The 19,771-nt window shown below is 40.0% G+C and overlaps 1 protein-coding gene across 1 annotated transcript in view; it reads right to left on the minus strand.

The window, feature by feature from the left end:
- Positions 1-9,294: 9,294 nt before the first annotated feature.
- Positions 9,295-19,771, minus strand: part of Cyp18a1 (Cytochrome P450 18a1) — a 32,600-nt gene continuing 22,123 nt past the window's right edge. Inside the window, exons 3-8 of the mRNA XM_067139511.2 lie at positions 19,062-19,328; positions 17,616-17,772; positions 16,676-16,940; positions 14,361-14,536; positions 13,788-13,945; positions 9,295-10,992 (exon numbers count right to left, since the gene is read on the minus strand). Coding sequence (XP_066995612.2) covers positions 10,909-10,992; positions 13,788-13,945; positions 14,361-14,536; positions 16,676-16,940; positions 17,616-17,772; positions 19,062-19,328 — 1,107 coding nt within the window. The 3' untranslated portion in view covers positions 9,295-10,908. The remainder of the gene's footprint in view (positions 10,993-13,787; positions 13,946-14,360; positions 14,537-16,675; positions 16,941-17,615; positions 17,773-19,061; positions 19,329-19,771) is intronic.

The following is a 19,771-nucleotide window of genomic DNA, read 5'->3' on the forward strand; positions in this document are numbered from 1 at the left end:
GATACATAAATCACAAAACTGAAGATGATATAGACGTGGAAATTGGCACATGGAATCTGCTTTAAAAATAAAGAAACGCGCATTGTATTTTTTGGAATATCCATTTAAGGGGTGAAAGGAAGTGAAAACTGGGGTGATTTTTAAAACGAGTATATGTCAAAATCTTATTATATTACAGGTGTAAAAATTGTCATATTGGAATCTCGTTTAAAAGTAAAGAAAGTCGTATTTTTTTGTTTTCCGATAATCCACTTAAGGGGGATGGAAATAAGTGAAAACTGGGGTGATTTTAAAAATAAGAATATTATGTTACAGGTGTAAAAATTGGCATATTGGAATCTCCTTTAAAAACCAAGAAACACGTATTTTTTTATTTTCAACTTGAGAGAGGACTGTTTTTCATATGCACAGTTCAATGTCGCATGTTCCAGAGTTAGTTCTGCCAGTAGCCTGGTCATCTTAGCCCCAAAAGGCAATACAACAAACGTGCTTTACAAAGAGGTTCTGGGGTAAATAAAACTCAAGTTTTCGGAGAGTTTTTTTATACTTTAGAGATTTTCAGATAATGCCTTACTGCAATACTGAGGAACGATTACTTCTATCAAATTACGATATCCACGCGAGCGAAGCCGCGGGTAACAGCTAGTACTTTAATATAATTCCAAAAAGATGTTGATATGATGCATATTTTCCTATGCCATTGATCTAAATATTTATTTCATCAGGAAAGAAATTAATCATTTTGTGTTGGATGGCAATATTTTATTTCTTATCGTATTATACGTCACGTATTTGATATTTGATGTTCTACCTGCTCAGCATGTGAGGACATTTAAGGCAGTTTCACTCGTCTTGCTTTTAAATCTATTTGAAGTACCGGTAGTTATCGAATCGGACTAAACCAGATTATTATTTGACGAAAGATTGGGAACTGGTTACACAGGCGCAAAAATTGACAGGCTTGCGTACTGGGACTGTGTACCCTAACCGCTATCGTTCATACCGCGTGATGTCATAGCGCTCCAGCCAATGGGAGCTTCAACCGCCGGAGTAGCCTACCTAATAGTGTAATTACGTTGAGTGGAATGTTTGCGAGACTAACGGGTAATTACGCCTAGGAGCCACATGGCTCTCATACGGCACAGTACACTTGCTCGCTACGTAACCTCACCTGACCGCGCTGCGTGCTGCTTCCACGTAGGTCGGCGGTTGCAGAATAGGTTTCGGCCTACAAGTGGCCACGTCTGGTCCGTGGTCCGACAGCTCTGCACTCCCACCAGCCAACCGAGCAGAGGAGGAGTGGCCACGGCTCTATTCGGGAGAAGGACAGAGGCTGTCCTGAGAATGGTTTACCGTGGTTTTCCATTCTCCTGCACTAAGGTGAATGCGGGGACAGGTCCGAGTATAGAACACGGCCGCCACCCCACTTACCTTCACCGATCATTTCCTTCACCGTAACAATTCTCCTGGCTTGAGAGACGGCGTCGCCGTATAAGAGGCCCGTCTCCCCCTTCAGAGAAGGAATGAAAATAATGTATTTGAGTAGTAATACTGTCATACAGCAGCAGTTTGTGAAAATGTGATAGTAGTGAATATTTCCGTATTGCTGTTGTTATTATTCGTAAGGTAAAAGTGCATAGAACACAAAAGATGGGAATTGTATTTTACACGACTTCTATAATGTACACTTTTTCGAAGCAGCCAATATTAGAGAGAAATTTGACATTTCCTATCTTGGCCCCCTTAATAACACTGCGCCACTGTATAGGCCTACTAATGAAATACTATAGGGCCTATAACTAAAGCCCTGCACAGATGCGGATATCCGCCGTGATACCATTAAGCCGTAAATCTGACTTAATTCTAATTGACTCCTGCCCTGAATTAATGGAAGGAAGGAACGGAGGTCAATACGTCGGTAGTTGTCGCAAGAGAAAATCCCTCATAAAGCTGTAACAGTGCGGAGTCTGGTGCCAGGTTTCAGTCCTATTGTATTATGTTAACAGATCCATCCGTTTCAGTACCTTAGGTGTAAAATACTGTAGTTCAATATTTTCAATATCCGCGGATGACCATTCGCGGATGCGGATAATATTTTCTATATCCGCGCAGGGCGCTACCTATAGCCTAATACACTCTCCGGATATCCCTGAACTTAAATACCGAGTTTCAAGGAATCCTATCAAAGCCGTTTTCCCGTGATTTTCTCTCGAACAAACAACCACAGAATGTAACTGAATCCACACTTTCCACTTTTACATATCTAATCCGAGGGAAAAAAACGGATGAGGAAAGCATTTGAACTGTATAGGCAAAATTGTACTTTTTATTATAACAGTAAGGTTTTCAAGTCCCACTAACTACTTTTACCGTTTTCGGAGATGCCGAGTTGCAGAAATTTAGCCCTGCAGGAGTTCTTTTACTTGGCCTTAAATCTACTGACACGATGCTGACGTATGTGAGCACCTTCAAATAACACCGGACTGAGCCAGGATCGAACCTGCCAAGTGGGGATCAGAAGGCCAGGGTCTCAACCGTCTGAGTCACTCAACCTAGCAATTGTAATTTTATTTATATAGATATACAGCATTTCTTCCAGAGGCCAATAGAGTAGACGGGAAGTTGCCATTACTGACCTACACCAACCCAAGATCGTCTTCCAGGACAGTCAGTCACCTGGAAGGAAGGACGTTGCTAAGCACCCTTGCTGCATATCCTCTCCAGTCGTATGGTATCATATATGATATATTAGTTCTCTCAATTCCTTTCATTAAGTGTAGGGCAACCAGTGTTTTGGACCTGTGCTGTCGTATCGTATTCTTGACCGTCCACTAAATTTTGAGAATCTTTAGTCAGACCTGGTGTATCATATATGATAGCTATATTTCCCAAACACTGCAAAATCAGATTTTTTTTTTTACAAATGGCTTTACGTCTTATGGCGACGATGGGCTAGGAAAGGGCTAGGAATGGGAAGAAAGCGGCTATGACCTTAATTAAGGTACAGCGCCAGCATTTGCCTGGTGTGAAAATCGGAAACCACGGAAAACCATATTCAGGGCTGCCGGCAGTGGAGTTTGAACCCGCTGTCTCCCGGATGCAAGTTCACAGCTGCGCGCCCCTAACCGCACGGCCAACTCGCGCGGTGTAATAAAAAAACGTAAAGTCCTGTCCTCACCCTGAGATGTTGCAGCTCTTTTCAGGCACAACTCCAATGGAGGTGAGCTGCGTGTTCCATTTCAAACACATACCAGCCTTCCTTCTTCTTCTTCTCCTCTTTTCCTACTGCGTTTCCCACACCTGTGGGGTTGCGGGTGCTAACTGCGTAGCACATGTGGATTTGGCCCTGTTTTACGGCCTGATGCCCTTCCTGACGCCAACCCTACATGGTGGGATGTAATCACTATTGCGTGTTTCTGTAATGACATACCAGTCTTCCTACCATGCTTAAATTTCTGGCAGTACCGGGAATATCCGAGGAAGGCAGCTAACAAAACTAACCATTACGCTACGGAGGCGGATTCCCGGTGTAATGACAATTAACGATTAACTCATGTGATACGGACACAGTATACAGTATATTTTTTCATTTCCATTTTAGAAACAAATGCCACAGGTTTCCCCTCAGATCTGAAAATTAAGGAAATAGAAAGAAATGATCGTCTCCTTGGTTGAAATACAAAAGCATATAGGCCTATCACAGAAATATCGCTGAATTTGAATTAAGCTGAAGGTCCTGAAGAAATGTTGCCTTAGGGAAGCTCTACTACCTATGCAGATGGCTATTTCAGGTGTCAACATCTGTTCTCAGGGACACGATAAGTAGATATTTCTCGAAATCCAAAGCGAACGGTCAGGCTGAACATCAGTTGCTGGGTTCGATGACGGTTCAATCCGATGGTAGATGCTCAAACAGGCCAGACTTACGTCAATAAATTTGTCGGCAGGAAAAAGAACTCACGTCGGAGAAAATTACAGCACTTCGGTGTAAATGTAGTACCGGTAACTAGTTAGTGGATCGTAAAACAAACAACATGCTATTATTATTATTATTATTATTATTATTATTATTATTATTATTATTATTATTATTATTATTATTATTATTATTATTATTATTATTATTATTATTATTATTATTATCGCCCGCCTCTGCGGTGTAGTGGTTAGTGTGATTAGCTGCCACCTCCGGAGGCCCGGTTTCGATTCCCGGCTCTGCCACGAAATTTGAAAAGACAGTGGTACGAGGGCTGGAACGGGGTCCACTCAGCCTCGGGAGGTCAACTGAGTAGAGGGGGGTTCGATGCCCTCCTCAGCCATCCTTGAAGTGGTTTCCCGTGGTTTCCCACTTCTCCTCCAAGTAAATACCGGGATGGTAAAAAAACTGAAGGCCACGGCCGCTTCCATCCCTCTTCCTTCTCTATCTCTTCGAATCTTCCCATCCCCCGACAAGGCCCCTGTTCAGCTTAGCAGGTGAGGCCGCCTGGGAGAGTTACTGGTCCTCCTGCGCTCCAGGACACTGCCCTTGGGCGGTAGAGGTGGGATCCCTCGCTGAGTCTGAGGAAAAAACCAACCCTGGAGGGTAAACAGATTAAGATAGAAAGAAAAATTATTATTATTGTTATTATTACTATTATTATTATTATTATTATTATTATTATTATTATTATTATTATTATTATTATTATTATAAAATGATCTCGTATCCTTGTCCCGAGGTGTTGCAGCTCTTTTCAGGCTCATCCCAATGGAGGAGAGATGTACATGCAATTTTTACCGTGCACCAGCCCTCCTACCGTTCTTAAATCTCTGCCATTATTGGGAATCGAAACCAGGATTCCTAGAGCGGCAGCTAATACTCTAACCGTTATAATATGGAGGCGGATATTATTATTATTATTATTATTATTATTATTATTATTATTATTATTATTATTATTATTATTATTATTATTCCAAAGTGCAAGTCAGAATCCATTAATCCCTTTATTAAGGTCCGTAATTAGCATTAAATTAGGTTTTGCTTAATTTAGCAGACAATTTTAATAGTTACAACATAAATAACTGAAGAAAAGGAATGTTGAGTGAAGATAAACAACTACCATTTACATACACAGAATTGTTAAAAATGTACAGAACTATTGTTTGTTAGTTAAGTTTGTTACTAATTACTGGTGTTGCATGGGTGTTTCAAGTACGTAAATTCACCATTCATCATTCACCACTGTGTTCTTTTTTCTTTGATATCTCCTCAAAAGTGTAACTCGGTATGTCTGGATAGATTCATTCCGTTTATATCTTGAGAAAACGAAGCCACAAGGAAGTGAGATTCTAAATCAAGAATTTTACTAAGAAGACACGTAGCAAGAATATATTCCCTTTATACCAAGGTGGGCGTCAAAACTATGGACGTTTAGTGAAGAAGCTAATTGACCTGAGTCCGTTGCAGGGTTCCTTCCCAACGTTTATTACTAAACCGGGCTCACCAAACTGGTTAGACTTTTGGAACCTACCTTATGTAAATAAACTTCGCAGTTTCTTTTTTCTCCCTTTTTTTTCTCTCTTTTGCTCTGTGTTCACTAACCGCAAGGAACACTAAAAGGGAGTTTAAAAAAACTTCTGCTAAGAGTTGTAAATACCTTGGCGTTTTGCCATGTCGCCGGTGTGCCCAGTCTGTATGCATGGCCTTCAGAACTTTCACTAGGACTGCTTAGCATACCGCTTGTGTATACTAACCTACATAGGTGGAGCCAAGACAGCCCAAATGCCAGAAACCGAGGAACAAATACAGACATGATTCACATATCTTTTACAGTCTCATCCTTTCATCTCCGTCCAGCATATACATGATGATGATGATGATGATGACTGCTGTTTTAAGGGACCGAACATGGAGATCATTGGCCCTGCAAACACATTAGGGTGTTGTCCTAGGTTCCTCGGTTTACTTAGACTCTTAAACTGAGATTCTATCTTCACTATGGACTTAGTCTCAATACCTTAAATCCTAAGGTTACGAAAATTACATGCTTTCTACAATGGAGAGGTGGTTTCAACTGTTTATTATTGTTATTTTCTTAGGTGCTAAACACATCATAACATTCGACTTCTTGTTTATGTGAATGTTTGAAACCAGTCTGATAACCTGTAATTGTGTAGTTCCTGCTCTAAAGTGCAACCGGTGTCTCTAATTAACTGAGGCCTGTGACTGAAAGAGTTCCCGACAGAAGTAACATTAATAACAACAACAACGACAAAGATAATAATAATAATAATAATAATAATAATAATAATAATAATAATAATAATAATATTTTTCTCGTTATATCTTCAATAGAGAAATCGTATCGTACATTCTTTTCTTGTTATATCCTACTGGAGTTATGCAAATCAACGATAAACAGATTAGACTATACTCCTTCTGACAAGAGAATGATCTACATTTTTATAGGTCTCTTCGTTTATATTTCCGTGTTTCGCTCCTTGCATGAATGACCAGCGCACTGGCCTTCGGTTCAGAGGGCCCTGGGTTCGATTCCGGGCCGGATCGAACGTTTTAAATTCATGCTCAATGACTAAGTGTTCGTGTTAATACACTTCCCATCATATATATACAAATCACCACACTGCCATCCAACCACAGGAAGATGCAATAAAGAATAAAGAATGCTGTCCTCCTCATAAGGAAGGGCATACGGCCTTAAAACTGAACCAGAACCCCATAAATGCTGATCTCAATAAATTGGAATTCCGGGCGAGTTGGCTGTGCGGTTAAGGTCGCACAGCTGTGAGGTTGCATCCGGGAGATAGTGGGGTCGAATCCCACTGTCGGCAGGGCTGAAGACGGTTTTCCGTGGTTTCCCATTTTTACACCAGGAAAATGCTGGGGCTATACCTTAATTAAGGCCACGGCCGCTTCCTTCCCACTCCTAGACCTTCCCTATCCCATCGTCGCCATAAGATCTATCTGTGTCGGTGCGACGTAAAACAAATAGTAATAAATTGGTATAAAGGTCAAGAAGAAATGATATTTCCGTGATATATTCGTTATCAGAATTTAATAACGTGAATTTTGTCAGGCTCACTTTTGCAAGTCTGCGGTACGTGAGAATATTTGTATCCTTGTCTATCCAATAAACTTTTCCATATTACACCGACATATTCATTTGCGTTCAAAGGTGAATGTTAAAACTTAAGCAATACTATGGCGATATCGGTACGAGAATACCAAGAAGGTAATTCAATGGGATGTGAATTATATTCGATAATGTGCAGAGTTCATAGGGAGTACGAGGCGGTGATGATCAATTTGTTGCACCAGGAAAATACCATTTTAGTATAGGCTATAACTTAGTTTATTTACCACTAAGCAACAACCTTTCCAAGAACATGGGAACCAGATAATGCAATTTTGCTGTTTCATGTTGTTGATATTGCCGACAATGTGGTAATCACTCCCGTGTGCATAATTCTGGGAACTTCCATAGTAAATGCTGCTTTAGAATGAATGAAGACAGTGTATAACTTAATGCAGGGAGAACCTCGCAGGAATGTGAACTGTAAAATTCTCGCCGGGCTGAGTGGCTCAGACGGTTGAGGAGCTGCCTTCTGACCCCAACTTGGCAGGTTCGATCCTGGCTCAGTCCGGTGGTATTTGAAGGTGCTCAAATACGTCAGCCTCGTGTCCGTAGATTTACTGGCACGTAAAATAACTCCTGTGGGACTAAATTCCGGCACTTTGGCGTCTCCGGAAACCGTAAAAGTAGTTAGTGGGACGTAAAGCAAATAACATCATCATGTAATATTCTTTCAAATTTTCAGGATGGATTCTATTACCAGTGTATTGGGCTTACATCGGTTGTTTCTTTACTGATTAAAGAAAGAACACAGTTGCTAGTAGCGTGTGTTTTATTACGTAAATTGTGCTGATGGCATTTTTTTGAGTCTCATTCATTTTTATTGGTATTGAGAGACCCAGAGTTTGTCAAATAGAAGTTATTTTATGGTGAAAAATCGACGGCGTGAAATCCTCGTACGGAAGTCTGGCTCCTTGGCTGAGCAGTCTTCGGTTCTATGGGCACCAGGTTCTCTTCCCGATTGGTTCGGAAATTTTAACTTTAAATGGTTGATTTCATTGGTCTGGGGACTCTGTATTCGTACTGTCCCCAAGATACCTGCAACAAACACACCACATACAACACTATCCTCCACCACAATAGCACGCAGTGTCATATATACAGAAAATGCCGCCCACCCTGGTCGGAGGGTCTGCATTACAAGGGCTGCACTAGGCTAGAAATATCCACACAAAATTATTTTATTATCGTGCATAAGCTCCCTTAAACGCCATTGATGTAGTTGAGATCTGCGGTCATGCTAATTCTTGAAGACCAGTACTCTGATCGTATGTGCCACGCAGACAACATACAATCTATGTTACCGAGCGAGTGGCTGCATGGTTTGAGTTACGTAGCAGTCAGCTTGAATTCGTGAGATAGGGGTTCGATCCCCGCTGTCGGCCGACCTGAAGATGGTTTTCCATCGTTTCCAATATTCAAACCAGACAAATGCTGGGGCTATGCCTTAATTAAGACCACGGCCGTTTCCTTCCCACTCCTAGCACTTTTCTATCACATCGATGCCATAAGATGTGTGTCGGTTCGACGTAAAGCAAATTGTAAAATTAAAAACTATGTTATTTGTCTATACGACAGTGTGTTAGAAACATATTGACATTAGAAAGGGGCTTCAGATCTGAAAGTGTTGTTATTCGTTTATGGAAATTATCTGCATAATATAACTTGTATATACATCAGGGTTTTTTCCCCACCACAACATCAGTAATCCTCATCGTGCAACTGTGCCTTCAAGTTTGTGCTAGGAATAATGGTAAATCAACTTCTCCGGCCCGTTAATGCCTAACGCATCTGTTCTTCAGATTTTTATCAGTCGGTTCATATATCGACATAGATCGATATAAATGTGACTAATTAATTTTAAACAGGAGGTATTTTGCTGAAGTAGGCCTACGAAAACCGATTCTTTTGAAGACTCCAGAATTATTTTCGTTGCTCAGAATATTTTTACTAGCCTTCCAAAATAATATTTCAATGACTATCCGTCTTCAAAATTAGTTGAAGATTTTAACTGTCCATTTTTTCTCGAGTATCAGTACGCAGATGGATTTAAACAGAAATACTGGGATATTCATACGGAGGATGAGTGAGTATAAGGACAGAAAGAAAACAAAGTAATTTCATTAAATTCCATTTTTTATAAATTATTTTATTTTTGTATGAAAAATTAAATTCTCTCAAATCATGCATCATTTGACAAAGACAAACAACACTGTTTTCTTACATAATAGTTAGGATACTTGATATCCATTACATTACTACACACTCAGTCAGTCACACATATTTACACATACTCAAGTACTCTGTTAGGAATGTAGGTAAGAAGTACATGGGCACTGACGAACAGATGGAGTGTTGACTAGAACAAACCTGACTGATTTGTTCTAGGGATGCTTTCTCTCATCCTTCCTGCTTGCTCACAGAGAGATGAACATACTACACAAACTGGAGTGAGATGCTAAAAGTAAAGCCAGTAGTACACGTTTTAATTGATCCAAGTTGATATAATAATAACTGATGTTAATCTGCACATTCGTATCAGGTGGAGACAAATCTAGAATATCAGTGATAAATACAGTTGTATTGTTTTAATTATCACATTATAGGATACTGTGCAATAATTTAAGAAGGCCCCTGTATAACCTTCCAAACTTAAACATTTCCTTTTCTCTCCCTACTTTCAAATACAAAGAATGGAGAGAATGATATCCATGAATTTGATCGCCTATGACGATACCAAGTTTTGTCAATTAATACATATTAACATTTATATATATAAGACAGATGGATCAGGAAATGTGATCAACTTACAGAGAAGGTCAACTTCACCGGATTAAATGTTTATCTTACTTGTATTAAAAAATGAATTGAGTCAACAACACGACTGTGAAATCATCACTGATTGTACGTCATTCATCTCACAATATATGTCATTTTAGCTCAGAAAGAATTTCAATGAAAGAAGACTCCAACTACACTCGTATGTGCCCATGATACCAAGGTATTTTCACTGAGTATCAGTGTTTAACCTTGGAGGTTACATGCTCCAAATCAGGAGGTACTCTCAAATAGGCTGATTACTTCATGAAGACAAGACCTATTTCTTCAAGTACCACTGACTTTGTAACTATCCCTGAAGTTCATTCATTAAAATGTAATTTGGAAGTCCATTTATTCACTAGGAAGTCTTATGAGAACAAATCTATATTCTAGTTTGTACGCTCCTGAGTAGATAAATAATCTATTTACAGGGTCATGTTGTCATTATATAAAATAAAATGAAACTACAGTAGGAATTCTTGAGATCAACAATAGTTTGATAGATAAGAACCGGCCTAAAGACTGTCGGAGTTTGTATCTGAAGTATTAAGACAAGTGACTAGTAAATGTTTGACCACAGCAATTGCTGCTTCTTTCGGCTCTGTAATATGAACACAGCAAGACAACACAACAACACAATATGGAACTAGGATAATGAACACAAGTTTTAAATAGCACAGCCGGATACAGTTTGTTGAGTGGAACATGATCATTCACCAATATGAGTCTTTCACTCTTCACGCAGCTGTTGATGAATGCGAGCATTTCCTTTCGTATTTGCTATAGACGTATCTTCACTGAAGACATACATTTCTTGTTCATTTATGGCACATTTTTCACTCCTAACTTAGATGTGTTTATGTACAATAATTGAGCAAAATAAACCTTGAAATAAGTTTCACTGTACTGGGAACAGGCTGCTGTTGCGGCAGGAACTTAAGGAATGGAATGTTCAGTGGACACCGACATTCCTCAAGGAGCTTGAGTCCGTAAGGAAGTCAAACTCACCATCGAGCGGCCTCTGAACGAGGCAAACCTACAAACAAAGAAGAAACACAGGTTGAATAAAGCCGCTACTACGCACTCATTAAAATGTTACTTATTCTAAATATCCCCAAAAACCTTCGATGTGTTATTGCGACGTTAAAAGCAACCAACACTTGTCCGAAATATCAAGATCAGCGCAATATTGACGTTAGAAATGGATTATTATTATGAGGGAAAATTGAGAAGCGTGAGGATTCTCTCATCCTTTCTTTCCTTCATTCATTTTATGAGAGAGATTTTTTTGCTGAAGAAGTTAACTTTGTCTACTGTTTCCTTTTTATTCCTTCTTCTCTCTTAGTTACAGGAGAATGGTTTGGTACTGAGCAAAAAAGTAAGAGAAAAATATTTCACTCATAAAGCTCACACTAAGCTCTCTGTGGATAACAATTAGATACCTTTCTATTTACGATGTCCATTCTAGGCATAGAATTGAAGAAGTAATCACAGATTTCTTTCGTCATGAATGTAGGGATTTTAGCGGAAAGTCACATTCAGCGCTTGAAATTCACTGACGTGTACCAGTGACCCAACCATTGAACTTCGCCGTTTCATTCCTGACTGATATGTGACTTACATCGCAAACATAAGAGGTGGATAAGACTAGATTGTCCTAACAGATAACTGCAAAAGGAAGTAGGCCTAAATCGTTATTCAGGAAAAGGAATTTATCGTTGGCTGACACTTGTGATATGTTGAATGAAATGGCGTATGGTTTTTAGCGCCGGGAGATCCCAGGACGGGTTCGGCTCGCCAGGTACAGGTCTTTTGATATGACTCCCGTAGGCGACCTGCGCGTCGTGATGAGGATGAAATGATGATGAAGACAACACATACACCCAGCCCCCGTGCTATTGGATGTAACCAATTAAGGTTAAAATCCCCGACCCTGCCGGGAATCGAACTCGGGACCCCTGTGACCAAAGGCCAGCACGCTAACCATTTAGACATGGAGCCGGACAGTGACATGTTTAGTGAGTTTGACAAGTCGTTAAACCCACATCAATTTTAGAGAGCGGAAATCAGTTCAAAAAGACATATGATGGCTACCAAAACTTAAAATATATCCTTTCATAACTAAGAAAATGTTCCCATACCCCACTGCTAGTAATAAATAATATCTCTCAGAAAAATTTCGTATTAGTAGAGATACAATTATCCAGGAAAGGTACGATAAACATTGTGAATTCCGGGATTTAGTAGGAAAGACATCGATAGGCGTGATAGCGGGGTGTAATCATCATTGGCTTTTAGCCATGCTGACTGCAGTTCGAATCTCACCCAAGCATATTTTTTACAAGGAAAATCAAGTCCCTGTCGTTCGAATTCCATATAGGTACACTTGAAGGTGCGGCGGCTATGTTCAGGATATCAACAGTCAACGTAATGAATCACGTATTCATACATTAGTTTACGAACCCATCCAAAATGAAAATATGAACCAGTACGATTCCTCAACGCACATTCTGACAATGCACTAATATCAACCACGAATAATTACATTTAATTACAATGACATTTAGGAAGTATGTGCTTCTTCATGCTTGAAATCTACCAGTACCGAGTACCAAATACATTTTATATAAACATTTTAAAGTAATTTGAAGTGGGAACAGTTAAGTCCGAGTCTCAGCTTTGTTCTTAAAATGACAGAAATTGATAAGAAATATACACCAAAGATATCATGAAATAGAATTACTGGGTTTCTTTTGAAACATAATTAGGTTCCTTGTATAGCACTGTACTTACAACTGTGCTCAATAACTTATTCACATGCCCTATATGGAATTCTAAGAGGGAATGATGGCCACAACCCTGAAGAGTTACATCATATAAAGCATTCAATTTTGAAAATGAAAGGTGAAAGGGAACTTAAAAACGAGAAATTTTAATTGCCCTGTTAATCAGAAGAGAAAAATGGACGTCCAGCTAGAATTTAACGTCAAATTTAAGATGAATCAACAACCAGAGTAATTTGAAAACCATCATTGGCACCAAGCTAACTAGCTCACATTTCCGGAGTCCCATTCCAGGTTCGAGACGGCGAACGACATGAGGTTATACAGCGTGCCGTCAGTTCAACTCTTTCCACACGCACATACGAGGCGCGAAGAAGTTGCCCTTGGCATAGCCCGGATTATAATTAATGTGATTTATCAGGCTCAAGAGTAAAGTGTGGGAAGTGCGCTGTCATATATTGAAGGTAGGCAGTTCTTTCGTATTGAAGAAGGTTCTAAAACACGAATGTGTTACAACCTTCCTGCTTAAACACGAGATTATGTGCAATTTAATCACTAGATCGTCTTCTATAGTGCAATAGGCATTTTCACAAATACCTAGCAAGAATCATTTAAAAAAATCCATGCATCTTAGCCCCAGTTATGCAGGATTACTCATGAGTATGTTTCAAAGATTGAAAGAGAATACGCATGACAAATTCCCAATTCTAACTGGCTGATGTAGCCCCAGTACAACACTGTGCAATCAGACTGGCCTCTAAATGTATGTACGATACTTATTCTTATGTTGTCAATTCCGCAGAATAATTTGGAGTATGGACGTAACGCTGTGATATGCTATATGACATGAATATATGTAACTCAAGGATATAATATCGCTCGGGCCTTCTTCTGTATTCATATCCATTTACAACTCATTTTATCATAAATTAAGGTCATGATTATATAGGTCCATTTCCCTTCCCTTGCAGTTTATTTTAACAATTAATTTTACTTAAAGAGAGCATAGGAAAATCTGTACGATATGCGAAAGGGAAAGTACACATACCTTATAGGAATCCGGTGTGACAGTGACCCCAGTGTTGCCCTTTAGACTGGGCAAAGGCTGATCGGCTGGCAGTTCCATGTGGAACACGTGAAGCAGTGACGAAAAGAACAGGAACAGCTCCATCCGTGCTAGCACGTCTCCGAGGCACATTCTGCGCCCTTAACACAAATAGAAAAAACAAGGTTATCCTGAAGCAAGGGAATGTTGAATTGGAGCAGTGAGACTTAATGCCACTAGGTTCCATTAATTTTTTTTTTTTTTGCAAGTTGCTTTACGTCGCACCGACACAGATAGGTCTTATGGTGACGACGGGACAGGAAAGGCCTAGGAATGGGAAGGAAGCGTCCGTGGCCTTAGTTAAGGTACAGCCCCAGCATTTGTCTGGTGTGAAAGTGGGAAACCACGGAAAACCATCTTCAGGGCTCAAGGCAGTGGGGTTCGAACCCACTATCTGGCCGCACTTAAGCGACTGCAGCCATCGAGCTCGGTAGTTCCATTATCAGGTCTAAGCTAGAGACAATTACATGGCACTAGGAGAATTACGTTAAGGGATATCGTAGTAACAACACTTACCGACTCCAAAAGGTAAGAAGAACTCTGGTTTGGTAACTTTGCCTTCTGCACTCAGGAAGCGCGAGGGCCGGAACTTCTCAGGTTCATCCCATAAATTTGGGTCCATATGGATTGCATGAAGCAAGGGAACCACCTGAGTGTGCTTCGGGATCTTGAAGCCATTTAGATAAACATCCCTGTAACAAGAATAGAGGATATTTACCTATGAGTTAAAGTGTTGTGCATATAGCTACAGTAGATATAACACACTGACTCTTTCAAAGTATAAATTTCACCATAATTATCACTATTAGGCTCGCTAACCTGAAATATATGTTAGTAAGTATACTCGTAGTATAATAAGCCAACAGCCTGCCGTACATCCGGAGTCATGCTGATGGACCTTTGTTATCCAAGGGGATCATGCTTATGGGTCCTACAAATTTCCTTTGTGTCATGAAGAGAGTGATGAAAGATGAAGCAAGGACAGGAGGGAAAGAAAGGAAAGCAAGATGATGTACTCCTCACTCGGAAGAACCATCCCTAATAGTAAACTTGTGCTAAAGGCGCTCTGTAGTGGATAAAACTAACTATGCTCCATTTCTAAAGAAGTTCCTAGGAGAATAGCATGCTTTTCTTTTTCCATACAGTACATCTTAAGAGAAACCTTTAGATTTTCACGACAGAGTACGGTTTTTACTTCCTGAAGAGATAGTGTACGTGTTAGTATTGTATGACCCCTTGTATCCTCTTTCTCTTGTACTTGAAGTCGCTGCCTTAGAAGAATTAACCCTGAACAGTATAAAGTCGAAGGCTTAAATGGCATTTGAGTCGATAATCCAAGCTCCCAATCATAGAAATTCGTACCGAAAATTTCAAGATGAATCTGTTTCCTTTTTAAAAATAATTCTGCGTACGCATGGAAATGTATCTTTGTATCTGCAGTCCACTCAAAAATCCCTAACTAATCATTCTCGTCGTTTGTACTTGATAAGGTCTCCTATATTAGTCTGCTTGAGGAGACCCACACCATCATCAATGCGATGACAATGGCGCGCCAAAGTGCTGCAGGAATGACACTGCAGTAATCAATTTCAGCCCGTAATTGACCAATTAAATTAATCCTGTGTTACTTAGCTCTCTCTTCCACTAAGTCATGTTGCAATATCGTATCGCTGCGCTCCAGAGTTCATTGGCCAAGCGAACAATTCTTGCGTGAATATTTTCACATCGGCAACGTTAAAAATTTTCCGTCTCCTGGTTTTTAATTTCTCTTGATATTGTCATCGGCCTTTATGGTAGCTTAGAGGCTAGTCAACTTGTCGCTTGATTCGCTACGTCGTAGCCTACATGGCGTGTGCTGACGTGAAAACTCTCCCAGTGAAATCTCTTTGTATACCATTCAGATAATGCAATATGATGCCAAAATTCTTCTCTACTCATGGTTATTAATCAACCGTACATGTTACATTAAGAAAACCAAACAAAAATGCAAAAATGAACATTATTTAAAAGTGGTCAGTCGATCTCATTTGAACTAGATACTTATCGGTAGTACATCGGTACAATAGAAGAGAATCTGAAATGTTGGGTACTCACAAATCGGGGGGTTACGTGAACGACTGGATCCACAGAATGTCACTGTAATATTTGTCCCAAATGGAAGATAATAATTGCGTTTACTCAATTCAAGTGTAAAATCTGCGATAAATGAAGAAATACTACGAAATATTTTACTTGTAGAGAATAACATGGATACATACTTTACTACCTTACAACTATTTTTTCTGCTACGTCGCAGCGCTTCCGTATGCGTTTTGTTTGTCTAACACTTTCGTGTGTGATGTCTTTGCTCACTGAAGTTGTTTGAATGAATTAGGTGTTTTCTTCATGTTGCTCATTCATTTTGTGCCCTAACTCATTCATTGAGTGATATATTTATTGGTCCAGGGATCATGCTATTTTCCTTTCAACAAAAAGTAATATATATATTGGTCCATGGATCATGCTATTTTGTTGTTTGAACTGCCCGCGCTAGTCAGATGGATAAAGATAATGAGAATTCAGACATAGCACTCCCATTCGTCGGTGCTAGCCCTGGACCTCAAGAAAGAAACAAGAGATGGCACGAGCAGCGGAATGCAACATATGGGAGTCCAGTCTACAGCCCGTAAGTACGTATACATATTTCTCTAGTATTTCTTTAATTTACCGCAGATTTTACACTTTATTTGAGTAAAAGCAATTATCTTCCATTTGGGACAAATATTACAGTGACATTTCGTGGACCCAATTCGTTCATATAACCCTAGAATTTCCTTTTCAACGGTCCTTACCTGGTGGCAGCGTGCGTAGTTCCCAGCGGCACAATGCTGGAGCGACGAAGTACTTCTAGCAGTGTAGACTCCGTGTAAGGCAGGAAGGGCATATCCTCGAGTCTAGGCAGTCGCTTTCGTCCCACCACCTGATCCAGCTCATCCTGAACAGCCCGTGCAACCTCTGGATGATGAAGCATGAAGACCACAGCCCACTGAAGAGTCGTCTTAATAGTTTCCATCCCGGCAGAGAAAAGGTCACCAATAATCTGCTGCATCTGGCGATCTGTAAACAAAAATAATCAGGTCGATTATTGAGAGAGAAAAATTGTAGCCTCTGTATGCATGTTGCATATTAAAGAAAACTGAGTTTATTGAAATTGAATGAGAACATTGACGTATAATATCGTGTGCTCAGTTCAATGCAGCTATAAATCTGAAATCGTTATTTTCTACGTAGGCTATGTGTTTGCCCAGAAAGCAAACACTATTAATATTAATTGTAGTAAGCCTACGAGTGTTACTGATGCTTGATGAATTGATAAACGATCGTAAAATCACTAGTGCAATCAAGAGTGATAAACGAGATAAATAAGAACATACGGGAAAAGCTACTGCAGGAATTCTGCCTCAAATCTAATAAACATGGTGATTATTTTGAAAAGTAAACGTAAATATTTGTAAATATCTGCTGAAATCTTAAAACCCTTCAGCTAGACAATCCACTTTTCCCAGTCTGAGTATGCTACTATTGAACTGAACCGTCGATAAATCTCTTATCCTTTCGGAAGTTTGATATATATTACAAAAATGCATGAATTAGAGGAAACTAATGCGTACAATAAATGTATTACCGCTTTCCAAATGTCTAAGAACCGTCAAGAAATAAGATGAGTTTCCAAAGTTGTGAAGTAAGATTTCAATTTATGTTCGATGAACATGCTACTTGAGCTAAACTTACCGTGATCCTTGCCATCAAACAGCTGACGCTCTTCCTCTTTGGCATGTTGAATCTCGAGCAGATAAGTGTCAATGAGATCGCGGATGTTGCAAGGATCGAACGTCTCTCGATGCTCATCCAGAGTTTCTTGGAAGAAGGCGCCCATCTCAAAGCGATTCTGCGGGATAATAATAAAAATATGTATGAATTTTCTGGTTAAATAAGAATTGTAGATTTCTATGACAGAACTTTGAACACAAAACATGCAGTTTTAGGATCGCTTTTCCCGCTACCCTTTGCATCCCTACAGATAAGTACCTCTTCAAGGGGATCCAAGCATTATTAGGTAACGAAGCAAGCAATATTTTTTTATTCACATATTTCTAGTAAGGCTCTTGTTTCAATATTCGTTTATTTCAGGTAGTGAAGTTTCATATATTTTTCGTGGAACAGTAACTAACAGTCCGAAAGTATGGTGGCCGCTAGGCGTTCGCTTGGAATTGCCGGAAGGGATGTGAGGAATGTCTTCCTCCCAAAAATAAATTTGCATACGCCTCACTGAAATAAAACATTTGAAATTCGGACTCGCCCGGGTGTACGGTCATAAAAACATTTATGCGACACATTACAGTAAATATGATTACAGGTAAGTCAAATGTCGGATTTAAAAAGCAGGGATTAATTACGCAACATTTTGGGGTTGCTAAAAGTGATGTCGTTTACAACAAACTATTAATAATGGGTAACAGTGTGCTTACTAAACTGTAGTTTATTGTACTTAAAGATATGTTTACTTATAGAGGTTCCAAAGATTCGATTGAAATCTTGGTTAGTGCAGCTGGAAATCTGCACGCGCGAGTCTCTGTTATGCCGAGTACAGTAAATTCTGCCTTCTCCAGTTCCCACCCCAACAACAGCGGTTTATTTCAACATTTAACTTGTTAATATTATCTTTACTAAACTTGAGTAGGCCTATATGAGTACGATTAGAAGATAGCAACCTCCCGTATCCGTCTGTTATTTGCCCGTCCTGTGACGTTGATTGATGACCTCCGTAATTAATTTTTATATTGTCGAACATTTCCGGTTATGCTTCCAAGACAAAACTTGAAAATCAAGCACAACTTCTATACATGGTATTTTTGCAAGTTACTTAGTGGATTATGAAATAGGAATAACTTGTTAAGTCTAGGCAAAAGCTTCCTTCACATTTAGCTCTAATATGTTTGCTGCCATTACAGAAGACCACTTTAATACTATGGTTAGATAAAATTTACTGCTACTACTAAAAATGCTTTCATTCCTCCCCTGAAGTGGGAGGCGTGTCTCTTAGACGGTGACGTCGTCTCTCAGGCCGGGAGATTTGTTACGATGAAGGAGATGCTGGGAGAAGGTGAGGGGGTTAGCGGCCGTGGCCTATACTAGGAACTAATAAAATATGACCTCTGAAAAGCAGGTAGAGCTTACCTTCGCTAGCTTCTTGCGAGTTTCTTGCAGACCAGGAAGATACCGCATTACGGGCAGGAAATTGACCCATGCCAGACTCCCAAACAGCTTGAAGCCCTCATCAATGAGCTCCATGAAACGCTTGAAGCGGGAGTCATTGTGCTGAAAGCGGACACTCATCATGATGGCGCATATCACGTTGCTAACAGACATGCTGAGGACGGGGTTGAGGTCTGTGGGAGCCCCCTTACTGCTGCTCAAGGTCTTCAGTACTGACTCCACCTCGCTCTGCGGACAAGAAAACACTCTCACTCTCGTGCACCTTCACTTTCTTTACAAGTTGTAACTTACTATGCCAGTGTCATGTTCTCTAGTACTACAGCACTCGCCGGTACACTGATCAGCTCCGAGTCCCTCCGTTCGTTCCTTGTCCCTCCATAGCCGTGTTCACCTATGACAGGCAACATATTAACGCTGGAAAAGGAAACCAAGGCACGGGCGCTACGAACGTAAATGATATTGCGTTATCACTAGCACCCTTTCCTAGGTGTCCTTACTAACTTTACTGAATGGTTTAGGCTAGGCTAACAATCTGAGAAATTGCCTTGAAAAGAAAACCACACAAGATAAGCATAGGACGGCTGTAACTTGACTTACCGTGTGAAGGAAGAAGGACTCATACGCAGCGGGAACGGAGGGAACCAGTTGTGGAGCAAATAACGGAAATAGCA

The sequence above is a fragment of the Anabrus simplex genome, chromosome 2, assembly GCF_040414725.1.
Source record: "Anabrus simplex isolate iqAnaSimp1 chromosome 2, ASM4041472v1, whole genome shotgun sequence".
NCBI lineage: Eukaryota > Metazoa > Arthropoda > Insecta > Orthoptera > Tettigoniidae > Anabrus > Anabrus simplex.